The following is a 14,251-nucleotide window of genomic DNA, read 5'->3' as shown; positions in this document are numbered from 1 at the left end:
AACATCACAAATTTTAAAGAATGTCATTATCTTCTATGAGTTCCAAAACTCTTCAACGTTTGGTTTAATAAAAGATGAGGGATTCTCTTATATTTTCTGCTTCTGCAGTCCAGAAATGATAATTATGGATACTCTTTCCACAAGTGGTGGTTTCTTAATGATCTACCGCAACACGGAATCTCACCATGACCAACATGCTTCTAGCTGCCATAGGAGCACCCGTTGATGTGCTCACACTGGGAACCAATCTTCAACCCTTGTGTAATTTGATAACCCTGAAAGTTGCTGAGAATGTAGCTCAGTGGTAGAGCACCCCTGGGTTTGATCACAATTGGGGGGTGGGGGGTGCAGCAGGGAGACAAGACTCATAGCCTCTTCGTGTCATTGGGAAAACAGTTCTGACCTCACAGACACTGCCCCATCAACAGGAAGAGGGTCCAATGGGTCAACACAGGGCTACCTGAACTTCAACAATAACACAAAGAATTACACCCATTGACCATGACCAAATTCATGAGTCCATAATGATGTTGCAAAAGGAAAAACTGATCGACTTTAGAAGCTGATAGAGAACAATTCAGTACCTCAGGAACTGGTAAACAAAAGACCTGTCTTGCCTCTGAGAAGTGCTGCTGGGTAAAGAGGTGGCAGAGATATTCCAGCCAATAAATGCAAGATAACCCACAGGATCAGGGGGCACCGCTTTGAAACCTCCCAACACATCAAAAATATAGGCATCAGGCAACAACAGCTGCTAACACCAGAAAAAGGGAGAAAAGCAATTATGTGGTGCCTGGTCTTGGGCTAATTACCCCAAAGTCGTGCAAAGGGACTGAGCTGAATCTGGTCCCATCTCCTTATCGAGCTGCAGTTATGCCAAGAAACATAGAGGGACCTGCTGAACTGTGACCTGAGTGTGGGATTCATGGGTCCAGAAGGCAGGAGCCTGAGGATCTAACAGCCTGGGTGAGTCAGGGGAGAGTCAAGTTCCATTTCCTGACCTTGACCTTGATTTTGATGGTACTTTCAGAACTCACCTGAGATGAACTGGCTAAACCTGACAGTGCTTTGTGATTTTCTAGACCTATGTTTAATTTTACACCAAAAAAAGTTTACAACACATGAAAACACAGAAAAGACCATGCGTTCCTAAGAAAGTTACAGGGAGGGATGGGGGTGCAAATCAAGCCCACTGTAGACCAACAGAAGCCGTCAGAGTCCTGTGCCTTACTCTGAGAAGAGAGACGCAGCCATGCATTCTACCCATCCGGTATGAAACCTGCAGGGATGCCAAGTAGCCCAGCAGACGTGGGAAAGGTAGTCTGTACTAAAGACCTCCAACAGTCTGACATCGGAGGAAAAGCCATTCTGCAACTCATAAGGAAGCCAAGACTCGGGTGGCTGGTGGTCACCAGGGGCAACGAAGCCTTCAGACAGAAGCAGAAGGGGCAGAACCCTCATGGAAAAGGGAGTTCGCCTCGGCCTCCCTCCCGCCTCACAGCACACCCTCCAGAGAATCCTTGCCAAAACCATGCCCTGAAACACAAGTTCTAAGTACTTGAATGCACTGGTCTTTGGATCCAATTTTCAAACTACAGGAATAAAGGGGAACAACCTAAACAGCACGAAAAAGCTATCAGCCGAGTCCAGAATCTGGACCCAGTTTCCTCAACAGGTCAGTGGGGCAGGAAACAAGAGAAGTGGTAGACAGAGCATAACAAAGACTTTCCGATTTTACCACAGACACAATGAGTGGAACCTGTTTAGATCCAACAAGAGAAAAATATGTGAAGACATTTTTTTTTTTTTTTTTTTTTTTTGTGGTGCTGGGGATCGAACCCAGGGCCTTGTGCTTACAAGGCAAGCACTCTACCAACTGAACTATCTCCCCAGCCCGACATTTTTTTTTGACAGAGGCATTTGACTTTGAGTGAGGCGCTACTTAGAAAATAACTGCTATGGGTGCATTGCTTTCATGTGAGAAAATATTAAATGTTGCTTTTTTCTGAACAGTTACATACTCAGAAATGTGTGGTGACCTGGGGCTCGCTTTAAAAGTGGCTCAAAACCAGAAGCGGCCAAGAAAGTGAAGTAGGCGCTGTTGGAGGTAGAAGGGAGAAGGGACCCTGGGCTGAGCTGTACTCTCCACTTTCTCATTGCAGAAAGCTCCTCTCACTATGAGGCTAAGGGCTCTGAAGCGTCTGAGCATGACAGAGACATGGCCAGAGGCACCTGGGAGGAGACACTGGGCAAGAGCTGCAGAGCCACCACAGCCTGGGAGAAGCCAGCAAGGCCGGGCTCTTCCTTGGCAAGACACAGAAAGAACCCGGAGGCAGACACAGATTCACAGGGAGATGAGCTCCAGCACCAGATGTGGTTTTCATGTGGTTCCAGGCCAGAAGCATTAGTAGAAACAGCACCTCTGGATCAGGAACTCTGGCTGTGTGCAGAGGAGCCAGGAAAGGGTCACCGAGCGAGTCTCCAACAGCTCAGCCCACACTGGCCATCTCTGAAAAGGCCTGCTCTTGCCCTTTCTCTGGAACCAGGGACCTACCTGAACAGGGTGCTGCCTGGCCCCTCTATCCTCATCTGTGAGCATAAGGAGATCGCAGGACCTACACATGGAATGGCTCAGGCAGCACCCAGCACAGAGATGCAGTAAGAGCTGCTGTTGCTATCAACACATCACTCGCTCCTAACACTTAGAAAGCTAAGACTCAAAACTGCAGCTCCAAAGAGGATGGCTGGAAGACAGGACCAAGGCACCATGTGTAATCTTGTCTTTCCCCTAGAGGGCACAGGTCTGGGGCAGAAGACCTCTCCTGGCCTCACACCAACAAGCTTTCTGCTCAGTCCTTCCCCACAGCAATCCACAGCCAAGTGGCTCCACAGGCTGAAAGAAATCTTGCCAAACAGCAGTGGAGAAACTCTCAGAAAAGGCATTCCCTCTCCGCACTGCCTATTCTTCCTCTTTTCTTCTGGACAGAGTAAGTGAGAAAGCAGCAGTGAAACCCTCTCAGTGTCTGAGTCACAGGTGGCAGGAGGGAAGTAACTCAAGCTCACCAAACTGTTTGGCTTGACCTGTCTTGCCAGAAGCCACCATCCTGGGCAGCAGGCTCTTGTGGTATGATGCTCCTACCTCCACCTGCTCCCTTCTGAGATCACAGCACAGTAGGAAAGACCCAGGAGAGGCCAATTTTAGTCAGTGTGCACATCAACCCGCTTTATAACAAACTCTGGGCCTGCACGCTCCTGTACTAACTCCCAGAATCTACTTGAGAGGTTTACTGCAGAGCCTACTTGGGTCCCTGGTCCCAATGCCACTGACTAAGAAGCTATAATCTGGAGCTTAATGGGAGAGCTAGGCTTTCTGGGGCATGACAGACCCACACTGCTTTGTAGAGAAAATAAACTTGCTTACTTCGTGGTCCACACTTTCGGTAGCCATGCACTGGTTGTTGGCCAGGGTGGTGATCTCGCGGCTCTTGGGAGTTTCCATCCGACAGCTGCAGAGAGGCACTTCCTGGAGGCCGTCTGTCTCCAGCACATCTGGACCGCTGGCCAGTCCTAAGTCACACAGACACGCATCAGCTCGTGCAGCCCTGACCTCCCAGGGGCCATCCAGAGAGCAGCTGGTCTTCAATGACCTCAGGCACAGGAGCAGAAGCAACATGGCTGGCAGCAGTGCTCTCAGCAGGAAGTGCGTGAGGCCCCTTGATGCCATCCCTGCCTCTCCCACTGACTGCCACCTGCCAGGTCCCAAGAATCACGTGTCAATTCGTGTTCTCGGGCCCATGCCAACGGTCAATAGTAGAGGTCGTGCCTTCATCAGCTACTCCCAAACCCTTGGTTTTCACACGAAGAAAGATCCACTACATGTTGAGACCTTGTGTTCCTCACTTGGTTTTAAAAATTCCACCACAAAAAAATTAAATTTGGAGGGCTTCAATAATGATTAATTTATCATCTAGAATATTATTCGCCTACCACCACAGTCCAAAAGAGCCCATTTATTAGTCTGAAGAAGGAAATAATTGCAGAAAACAAGGAAGTAAACTAAATGACAATCAGGGCAGAGAAAGTTGCTAATGGCAACAGCACTTATCACTGACAGCAAAGAGGATGATGTGGAGTTGGCCCTATCTCCCCTTGCCAGGGGCAGGGAAGCCTAGGAAGCAGAACCTGGCTCCTGTAAGAGGGTGGCAGCTGCCAGGAAGACCCCCAAGTCTCACTAGCAGCTGCAGGACCCACTGCTTCCAAAGGGGACAGCCACCCTGCCTGTCCTATCTTGTGAGACAGTTAAAGCAGAAATTAGAAGGCAGATCAATGTTTCAAGCACTATTCCCTCTATTAAAAATAATTAGCTCTTGTACTCATATCTAAAAATAACTGTCAAAGTAAATTAAAATGAACACCTGACTCAAGGAATCCCTGGTGGACAGTCACCTGGGCCTTGACAGTGTACAGATGTAAGGAAACTGGGCTGCATCTTCTGAACCTCTGTATCACAGAAAAGTGAAGCTCCAGCTTCCCTGGTCAGAAGAAGCCAACCAAGTGGTGCAACAGGGGCTTGCCAGCAGGACAGAGCCAATAACTCAACCCGGCACTCCCTCTGCAGCCCTGAATCCCTCCCGGCTCAGAGCTGCCTGATCCAACTGTTCAAATGAGCTCTTCAGAAGTGTGTTCATGCTTCAGTTTCCCTCCAACAGTACCATGCTGAGTGGGGGATGCACCGTCCCTCACAAAGCTGCTCACTGTCCACCTCTGGTCCTTGCTAGTAATCTGGTTTGGTCCCAGCCAGGAGGGAGTCTAGGCCCCTGCACAGGGTCCATAAACGAGAAACAACCTAAACCACAGGTCTCTGAGAAGAAAGGACCTCATTACATACCACCTCCCGCTGCCTGAATCACAGCTCAGTCTCTGGATCACCCACAGCCCAGAAGATCAGGAAATGTGAGATGAGACTCAAGCTGAACTCACTGTAAGTTTTAAAACCGTAAGGGCCTTTGAGATGATCCTGACCAGCAACATGGTTTTAAAAATGAGGAAACAAAGAAGCACAAAAAACTGTCTGGATCACTGTCCTCTGGCCACACTATGCCCATGCGGCTCAGGAGGGTGAGGTGAGATCACCCAGGAGCCCAGGCCATGCCTGATGTATTCTTGGGCTTGGGATGCATTCCAGTCCCCAGCAGTAAGGAGTGCAGGGCCTTCAAGAGAAAGCAGATGTGGCTCCTGGCCCTCCCACTGACCTCTGCTCTGGTTACGTGGTCACAAGCCACCCAACTCACCTCAGCACACCTGCGAGCAGAGACAGTGAAAAAGGAAGCCAATGACTGGGGAGATTTCCAACCTCAATACAAAGACTCTCCCTGGCCCAGGCTCAAGCCTGAGTCTCCCAAATGACCACCTGCTCCCACTGGCCAGTTCCTGAGGCCTCCAGACCTGCCTGAGCCCTGGCTCTGACTCCACTTGCTCAATTGTCCTGACTCCACACTAGAGCATGGAGAACCATGAGCAGCACTGCAAGGTGCTGCTCTCTGGACCAAAAGTGTGACTCGACAGGTCAGCTACAGACTCATCAATCTCAGGGACGCGAATGTGGGAGGCCAGCTTAAGAAACGCCATGGAATCTGAAGAGCCTCGACAATCAGCCTCTTCCTTCCCACTGACTGACTCTCAGCACTAGGTCCTGTGTCTACCACTCCTGGTTCTTTTCCAGCCATGCTTCCCACGGTCAGCCCTCACTTTACCAGAGACAGACAGATGCATTTTCAGGTGGAGGGCCCCTCGGTGCCACTGTGCCTGCTCTCACAAGCAGGAGGCGGGGTTTCCTGCACGGCACAGGAGCTGGTGTGATAGAGCACTATCTCCTGCTTAAGCCAAAGCCCTAACCTCCTGAGCCACCAAACCCAAGCCCAGAAAATTTAAACACACAGTCATTCTTTATCTGGAACGGAGGCACAGGGTTTCCCTTGGTGAGAGCTTTGTGAAATTCAAGAGGGATTTCTGCTCCTCTTGGTGCAAGAAGAGAAAAATGAAAAAAGTTCCTCTGACAGAAAAGCCTAAGAATTATGTTAAGCTAAAGATATGGTCTCTTAACTCATGCCTGCCTAACTGCTCAAAATCCCAAACAACTAGTTACCTGTTGTTTAACAAATGGCTCATTAAGTCCCTCTAAGCTAACACTACAATGCAAACTCTGCACGGAGTGTAAAGAAATGGGATTTACATGCTCCTCCCGCAGTGAGGTTCTCCAAAACAATTAGACAACTGCTTTTCATCAACAGGTTTCTAGTGGATTGCAAAGAGGGAGCAACAGAGAGGTGACAGCAGCCCCGTGGCTTCTGGCACAAAGACTCCCGACAGAAGCTGGTGGTGTGCCTGGGACCAAGGGCACAGAAAGAACCCTGAACAGGCATTTTACTCTGTTGCAGAGCGCCCCCCGTGGACATTAGCTTAGTGACAGCCAGAAGGCAGGCTTAAGCCATTAGCATCAAAGATCCTCACAGCACATTATTCAAAGTCATGTCACCCACGTGTCCTGAGACACGGCCAGGGTGGAAGGGTATCTTTTCTTTAGGGATTCTGCACAGAAATGTGTCTGGCCCAGGGTAGAGAACACTGCTGGACTCCCTGACCTTGCATGAGGTGGCGGCTAGTTTCCTCTAAGGGGGCTCCTATGCTCTCTGCCTCTTCATTTGTGTGCTGTGAGTGACCTGGCAAACAAATTCTGAGTATCTGCCAGTCACCTTTAAGTGATGTGTTTAATCACAGTTTCTACTAATATCCAGCAAGGGGGCATCAGGCTAATCCAGAGGTTGAGACCAGCTAACAAAGAACAAGATGGTGCGGTCACTGCTACACCACCAGCATTCACCTTCTGCTTGGGAGGACAGAATCCCTTTGACACGGAGATCCAGTGAGTCCAGAGAAACTTCCATATACCCAGAGCTGTCTCCTGGAGCCGTCTGCTCGGAGCTTCCTGGAGGTGGCTTACACGCCTCGGAACCTACACAGAAAGGCACACACCATGAGAATGTGCAACAGCCACCCGCTGAGAGCACCTGGGCAAAAGGCCAGTCCCCAGGACAGGACTGACCCTCAAGGGCCCATCCAACCCTAACCACAAAGCCAATCACCTGGGCCACTCCAATAGCACTACTGTTCTCTCCTTTGCACACCATTTTTCTGATCCCCAGCTCTACCTGAATGGTGGGAGGGGACTGTATGGAGAAAACAAGGGCACTCACATGCTAACACATCTTCCTCTGTGACTACACCAGGCAGACTAGAATTGTTAAATAATCAGGAAAATGAGTACAAGTGTGGTATACATTCTGCAAATCACTTTAAAATAAGACAGAAAAATCTAACTTGCCTGGGTGTAAGACCAACTAATGAAACTACCTGAAGCAACAGCCCCATGTACAGAGTGACAGGGGTTCGCACCAGCTGGAGGCTCTGGCTTGCTGGCTGTCCTAGTTGACATACACAGAGGTTCCCAGGGAAAGGTCAGTGACAGCCCCACTTTACAGGTTCTGTAAAGTGCAGCCCTCACTAGAAGCAAGAAAATCCAGGCATGCCAAGGAAGACCACTGTGGAGATGAGCTGGCGCCACTCATTTCGCAGCATGTGCAGGAAGGTACAAAGGCCTCTGTGGTCCCTCGTCCTTGAGGACGGACACAGGATGGCAGCAGCAGTATGTCAGCCTGTCTCGGCTTCCCAGGAAGGACATGCAAAGCTGAACACTTGGTGTTAGGTCAGGACTTGAGTGGCTATGTGGGAGGGAACAAAATGACTGAGGAAGCAGGCAGCGTGCCAAAGAGTGACCAATCAAACACAGACAGATAAACCCCACTGACCCTTACATCCACCTGTCGCTCAGCAGGACCCCCTTCCTATTCTGGCCTATAAAGACCCTGGGCAGCCGGGGCCACGTGCAATTTTCTCCAGCTCTCCACCCTGACCTGCGCCCCAGGGGGCTGGAAATTTCGTCAGAGAACCAAATTCCAATAAAGCTTGCTTCTGCCGTTTCAGTCCGCTTTTGTTTGGTCACCAGCCCCCGGCCTCAAGCTTACACTTGGCACTGTACAGACATTTCACTGGGAAGCCTAAGAAAAGAGTGTGCTTACAATGGATCTCTAACACCAGCATACTTCACCCAAGCTTATAACCTCCTCATCAACAAGTGAAATAAATGAACGACTAATAATAGTCTTGTCATTCACACTGTATTCTGCACCTAAACCTTAGATACAAAAGTAAACTACTTTGAGAAATCACCAATTTGAAGAAACATGAATAGTCTTTGTATAATTATAAACACTTCACATAAAGATACAAAAACCAAACTCCAGTGTGAGTAAACTTCAGGCATGCAATGTACCTGTCACAGCCAAGATGACAAAAACGAAACCTCTACCCACAAGAACAACCTTTTGCCTTGGATCTACAAATGTTAGGTCAGCCAAGAGTAAAAACCACATCAGTGTTCTGGTGATCCCAAGTGAAAAGAGAAGAAAACACAAATGAAGAAGCAGATGAGCTCAGAGGGAAGCGGGAAGCATTCAAGTACAGAATCATAAAACCCCACAACTCCACGGCCCTCTCCACCTTGGGCTGCCTCCCAGACACCTGGGCAGCCAGCTTCCTGCATGTCTGGGAGGCTAGAAGTGTAGCTGAATGAGGGAAAAGAGAGAAGTGCTGCAGCTCTGAGGGGTGGGGCAAAGAGAAACATGTAAGCGGGACCAACCAGAAAGCCCCCAGCAGCCCCACTCATTAAAGGCCCACCAAATTCCCAGGTAACTCAATAAGGCAGGCTGTGCCGTGCTCCAAGGGACTCGCGCTCTATGGAACCGCTGGGCCTGGCCTCTCACGACTCCATCTCATGCAGCACTAGTTCGCCAACAGCTGCTCCATTTCAAGTGTAAGTGTGGAGGTGGAATGACTCCACCTCGTTAGTTCAAGTCAACAGCCACCATCTGCCCAGCACCACCGTGAAGAGAAACCAGGCCTGTGAGCTGTCAAACACCCCAGACCGAACGAAGCAACCCTTTGCCCAAGACCCACAAAAGAAAGCACGCCCCAAGACAAGGCCCAGGGGCACGCACCCACCCGCCATCAGCCACCAGCGAATGTGCCATGAGACCAACAGGTGGAAAACCTCCAGCTCAGCTCCATCTCCCTGCTGCGAACACATCTGCCTTCAGGACCCTGGCCTGGGGTCAGTTCTGTGCTCTGACAGCTCTGCGCCCTGAACATGTTCTCCAGCCTGCTCCTCCTCTGACCATCTGCCCTCTGCTTTCGCCCAGTGCCACCTCCAGAAACCCTGTGGCCCCCCTAACCTCTCTCAGCCTTTCTGCAATCTAGAAACGCCACGTGTAAGTGCAACATGTGGCTTAAGTGTCACCAACATTGGCGATGAAGATTAGAATAAAAGAACCCACCACTGCCCATTCAGTGCCCTGCCACTGGTGAAGTGGGGTAGCTTGTGAATTCACTGTTACTTGGTAAGTTCTGCCTCGGTGGAAAGACACAGATGTTTGGTCTATGTTCATGGCAGAGCTTGCGCTCAACAAAAAGAAAAGTCACGGACCAGGAGTAAGGCCCTTCCTGTCACCATGTTCAAACACTGCCTCGAAATGCAGCAGAACTATCTGTGAGCATTTAAACTGCACAACTTCATGAGACAAGACCAGGACAAGACCCTGGCGAACTAAGTTAGTCAAAGATCTCTTTGTCCTCTTCTTTTTTTCTTTCCTTGGTACTGGGGATTGAACCCAGGGGTTCTTTACCATTGAGCTACATCCCCAACCCTTTACTAGGTCAACGATTTCTCAAAGCACAAAAAGCATGAATAAGAAAAGAATTCATAAATTAGACTTCAACAAAAATTTTTAACTGTTGCTCTGACCCTAAACATACCATTAGGAAAATGACAAAGCAAGCTACAGCCTGGGTACAAATGTACACAAAACATCCACCTGATCAGGCTTCATCTAGAATACTTGAAGACCTCTTACAACTCAGTAAGACAAACACCCTGGTTTTGAAAGGGAACAAAAGATGCAAACACACTTCACAAAAGGAAATACACAAAGGTTAAGAGATGCAACCTCATTATTCATCAGTAAAAGCCAACTACTGTCAAGAGACACCATGAGTATGCCTTGAACCACTGAAATTAAACAGACCAACCCTAACAAGTACTGGCAAGCACAGAGAGGAGAAAAACCCCCAGTGCTTTTGTGGGGACATGAAGCAAGACCTGTGCTTTGAAAAAATAGCTGAGCAAACAGCATGACCCAGTCATGCCACTGCTAGAGACCCACCAGTCACCATCCACAACAGCTTCCCTGAGAGCCCAAACAGGAAGAGCTGAGTGCACCCAGTAACAGTGGTCCGAGCCACGGGCACTTCTCTGCAGTGACAGGAATGGACCGCTGACATGTGCAGCAGTAGCACTCTGAAACAACTGTGCTCAAAGAAGCCATAAGAAAAAAGCCCACACAGAGCGACTCCACTCACAGAATTCTACTGAGCGCTAACGCATCGGCAGGAACAGGGCAGATCAGGGTGCCTAAGAACAGGGAAGGATCTTGAGGGCTGCAGGGCACACAGGAGACCCGGGGTGGTGAGGACTTGGGTGATGTGATTTGGTGTGGTGAGGGCTCCATGGCTGTAGGCACATGAACTCATCAAACTGTGGGTGAACTATGCGTGCTCTGTGGTATGCCATTCCACATAAATGAAACCGCTCTAAGAATACTGACCTTGGCAATGACCCCATGGCCCCTTCCAAGCATTCACTCTGCAATCACTGCCAGAACAGGGGTGCTACCACAAGGCCTGACTCTGCCACACAGACAAGGCCTCAAGGGTCACCACGTGATCATAGACCCCTCTCCGTCAAGCAACGTGGGAAACATCTACAGACCACAGGTTGCCAGGCACCCTGTGTAGGTGCCAAATAAACAATCTGCCTCAGCTCAGTGCTCAGCAACGAAGCCAGGATCAACTAGGTTTGCCCAGAGAAGACCAAGTGAGGGACACTGAGTTTCTCTTATGAGGTCATTTCAAACGTTGTCAACAGTGGACCCTCCTTTCAAATGAAATCCTATGCAGAGCCCCGGCCCCAGGCCTGCCACTCGGCCCGGAGGTACCCATGCTAGTGCAGGGGCCACAGGGCCACTGCGCTTACCGAGCGCAGCACATGGCTTCTTTCTACTTCTCCTCCTCCTTTTCCGAGCCGGCTTGATCCAGGGGCTCTCAGTCTTTCCTCTCCTCTTGAGAAACTTCTTCTTGATGCTGGATTCAGAACTCTGGAGGACCAAAGGGCAGGAACGTCAGAAGCAAAGCAGGGGGAGCTCTCAAGAGCAAAAGGGACTAGGAGTTGTCTGCCTGCAAAACAAAATACTTGCTATGTCTTGATTCTTCTTTTAGCAGATTCACTTCATTTCTAGACATTCTTCTGGGTCACATTCTAAAGATACCCACGCTGTTCCCTAAACATCTCTCCAAACTCAGTCCTTTTAGAGGCAAAAGAGCCAAGAAAACTAAAATGGAACTTATAATTCTTATTGAGTTTCACACAAAGGAAAGGAATAGATTGGAAAATCCTACCCAGGAACTAAGTAAATAAGCTCAGAAGGAAGAGTCCACTTTCCACCATGTGTCCATTTGTCCTGCTCATGAGAAAAGGAACAAACAATGCTCAGCATGCCTGGACTCCAAGTCACAAACCAGTTAATGACACAGTGAGATGCCTGAGCATCTGCTCCTAATATCTGGATGAAGGAAGGGCATCTGACCTCCTGGAATTACAACCGGCATACAGCGCACACTCCTAACCCGGAGTGGCACAGGTCACAATGATAGTATGGGGTCTCACTGCCCTCCTTCCATGGATGCAGGCAGACACTTGAGGACGCTGTGCCCGACACGTGGGAAGGTACACACCGCATAGCATGCCAACTGTTCAGACGGACTGACACATGTGCTGCCGTGGCCGTGCACAGGAGCCCTGGGGCCAGATGCCTGGGGATTGTGCTGTCCAGTGTCCCTCCCTTCTGACAGCCCTTGCTCTACTCTGCAATCCTACATAGCAAAGCTTCCAGAAGAACTATAAGCACCACACTCAAAACCTGCCACTACCCTGATCCTGCACCTTCCACCTACCACCCAGAGACACACTTCCATGCCACGCCCGAGGGTCTACGTGTGCTCTGTCTCCTTCACTGGGTGGCAGGCTGCTGCATGGAACACTTCCTCCCTCTTTGGAGCTGTTCATAGTCATGTGCCCCTTGAGCTCATGGGCCGCTGGCCTCCTGTGCATAGTGCTCACACACAGGGTGTTCTGAGGCTCCATCCTAGGGCCTCAGCACACTTCCCCATTTCTAAGCTCCTCCATTCCTTGGACCCTCAGGCCCTGCCTCTGACCCTTGCTACCCTCTGGGCACAACAGACCTCAGTGTGGGCAGAACAGAGCCCTGTTCTCTCCTGTACCTCACGGTGTGTCAACCGACCCACCAGAGTCCTGCCCATTCACCATCAAAATGCCCAAACACAGTGCTTCCTTCACTCTCACAGCAGCCCCTGCAGCCGGACCCCACTCCATCTGCCACACCACTTGCACGGGACAATCAGTACATGGGACCACACCCTTCCCCTCAGTCTGGGTCAGCACTGGCAGGACAGCCTGTACCAGGCCTGGCCTACTGCTATACCACAAGTGGCTACACGGCCCCTTGGGCTCTGCCTGGCATCACATCATGACTCTGTGTGGGTCTCTTTACCTGCTTTCCCAAGAGCAGGACCCCTGCCTGCCTGTGCCAGGCCCCAGCACCAGAACAGGCTGACTCAGCAAACAACAGGGCAACTATGACCTCCTGCACCTCCTCCACTGCACAGAGGCCAGGCCACATGCTGGATTACCAGGTCAGACTCGTCTCCGCCGTCCTCGTCCTCCCCAGTATCAGCCGACTCCTGCTCCTCCTCTGACTCGCCATCCATCTGAGCAGCCATAGTACCGAGGGAAAAGAACGAAAACCGATTAGTTCCTTTAATGTCAGACAAATGGATTGGAAGCAGACTTTAAAAAATACATTGGCAGTGCACACTGGAGGTGCACAGAGAAGACCCTGTCGTCTGTCCACTGTCCAGGTGGGCTGCTTGTCTGATGTTGGTCAGGAGTGAATCCAGGCAGCGAATAAGACACAGCCTGAGTTTCCAGCCTGCTCCTTGGCAGAGTCTCCACATCACGATGGGAAGGTGACCACTCTGTGTGCACTCAAACTCACCCCCTGGGTCCTGGAGGTTCCTGTGCTAAGGAACAAGGACAAGTGCACTGGATACTCGAAGCATGGCAGGTGTCCATGAAAAGGAACAAGACGCACGGTGAAAGCATTCTCAGAGGTTACACAACCAGACCTATGCTGACAACCCCAGTCCAACCCAGGAGCCTCCACTACCACACTACCCTGCTCCTTCCAGCAAATGTGCTGCCACACGCAGCCTGCAGCCTCACATCATGACAGAGATACCTGCTGTCCTGCTGAGCTCATCTCTGCTATCTATACTGGCCACACATTAGTAACGTCTGTTGCAAAAGGCACTAAAACATGTGGGCATCCATCCAGCTCTTGCCCACCCATTTCCCAGGAGGCTGTGGCCTCCTGCATGCTCTGTAGCCTGGTGAGTTCACTGCATCCCACCCTATAAATCAGCAAGCACCTGGGTGATTCCACACTAAAGCTGTGTTCCAGACAGACAAGCCAATGTCTTCTAGGTCCAACAGGAGGACAGGAGAGGTGTGGAACCTCTGGGTCACCTCCCCCACCATGACCTCCAACAACAACGCCCACAGGGGAGCCACCAATCTTTCAACAGAATCTCACTGTTGCTTAGATCTCACTTCCCCACCCACAAAGGGCCTGAGTCTTTTCCTTCACTTCTTAGTGCTTTTCTGTCTTCTACTGTATCTCACATGCCCCATCCTTAGTCCACTTTCAGACTTGGACCTGCTTTTCTTATTGTAGAAGTTACTTTTTATGAAATATGCTATCAATATTTTTCATACCAAAATTTTTCCATCTTGCATCTCTAAACCTCTCAAAATTCCTCTCACAAATTCCAAACAGTCCAAAAAGCTTCTAAATCACAGAATCAGGTTAGTCACAGCAACAGCCCACCTTCTCAGTACCAATTTCAGTTTTTTTGATGCTGTGATGAAAAGACCCAACCTGAACAA

At 50.0% G+C, this 14,251-nt stretch overlaps 1 protein-coding gene across 21 annotated transcripts in view; it reads right to left on the bottom strand.

Annotated features, from left to right (window-relative positions):
• Window positions 1–14,251, bottom strand: part of EHMT1 (euchromatic histone lysine methyltransferase 1) — a 151,952-nt gene that overhangs the window by 43,713 nt on the left and 93,988 nt on the right. For 18 of the 21 annotated variants that reach the window (XM_079112741.1, XM_079112748.1, XM_079112755.1 and 15 more), the window contains 4 exons: window positions 12,937–13,014; window positions 11,204–11,324; window positions 6,881–7,012; window positions 3,422–3,567 (listed from right to left, as the gene is read on the bottom strand). In XM_079112741.1, coding sequence (XP_078968867.1) covers window positions 3,422–3,567; window positions 6,881–7,012; window positions 11,204–11,324; window positions 12,937–13,014 — 477 coding nt within the window. The remainder of the gene's footprint in view (window positions 1–3,421; window positions 3,568–6,880; window positions 7,013–11,203; window positions 11,325–12,936; window positions 13,015–14,251) is intronic. The other 3 variants (XM_079112754.1, XM_079112737.1, XM_079112752.1) reach the window with 2 other exon arrangements.

Source organism: Sciurus vulgaris (genome assembly GCF_902686455.1).
Source record: "Sciurus vulgaris genome assembly, chromosome: 15".
Taxonomy (NCBI): domain Eukaryota; kingdom Metazoa; phylum Chordata; class Mammalia; order Rodentia; family Sciuridae; genus Sciurus; species Sciurus vulgaris.
Note: the sequence above shows the minus strand (reverse complement) of the source record. Positions and strands in the feature narration are given on the sequence as shown.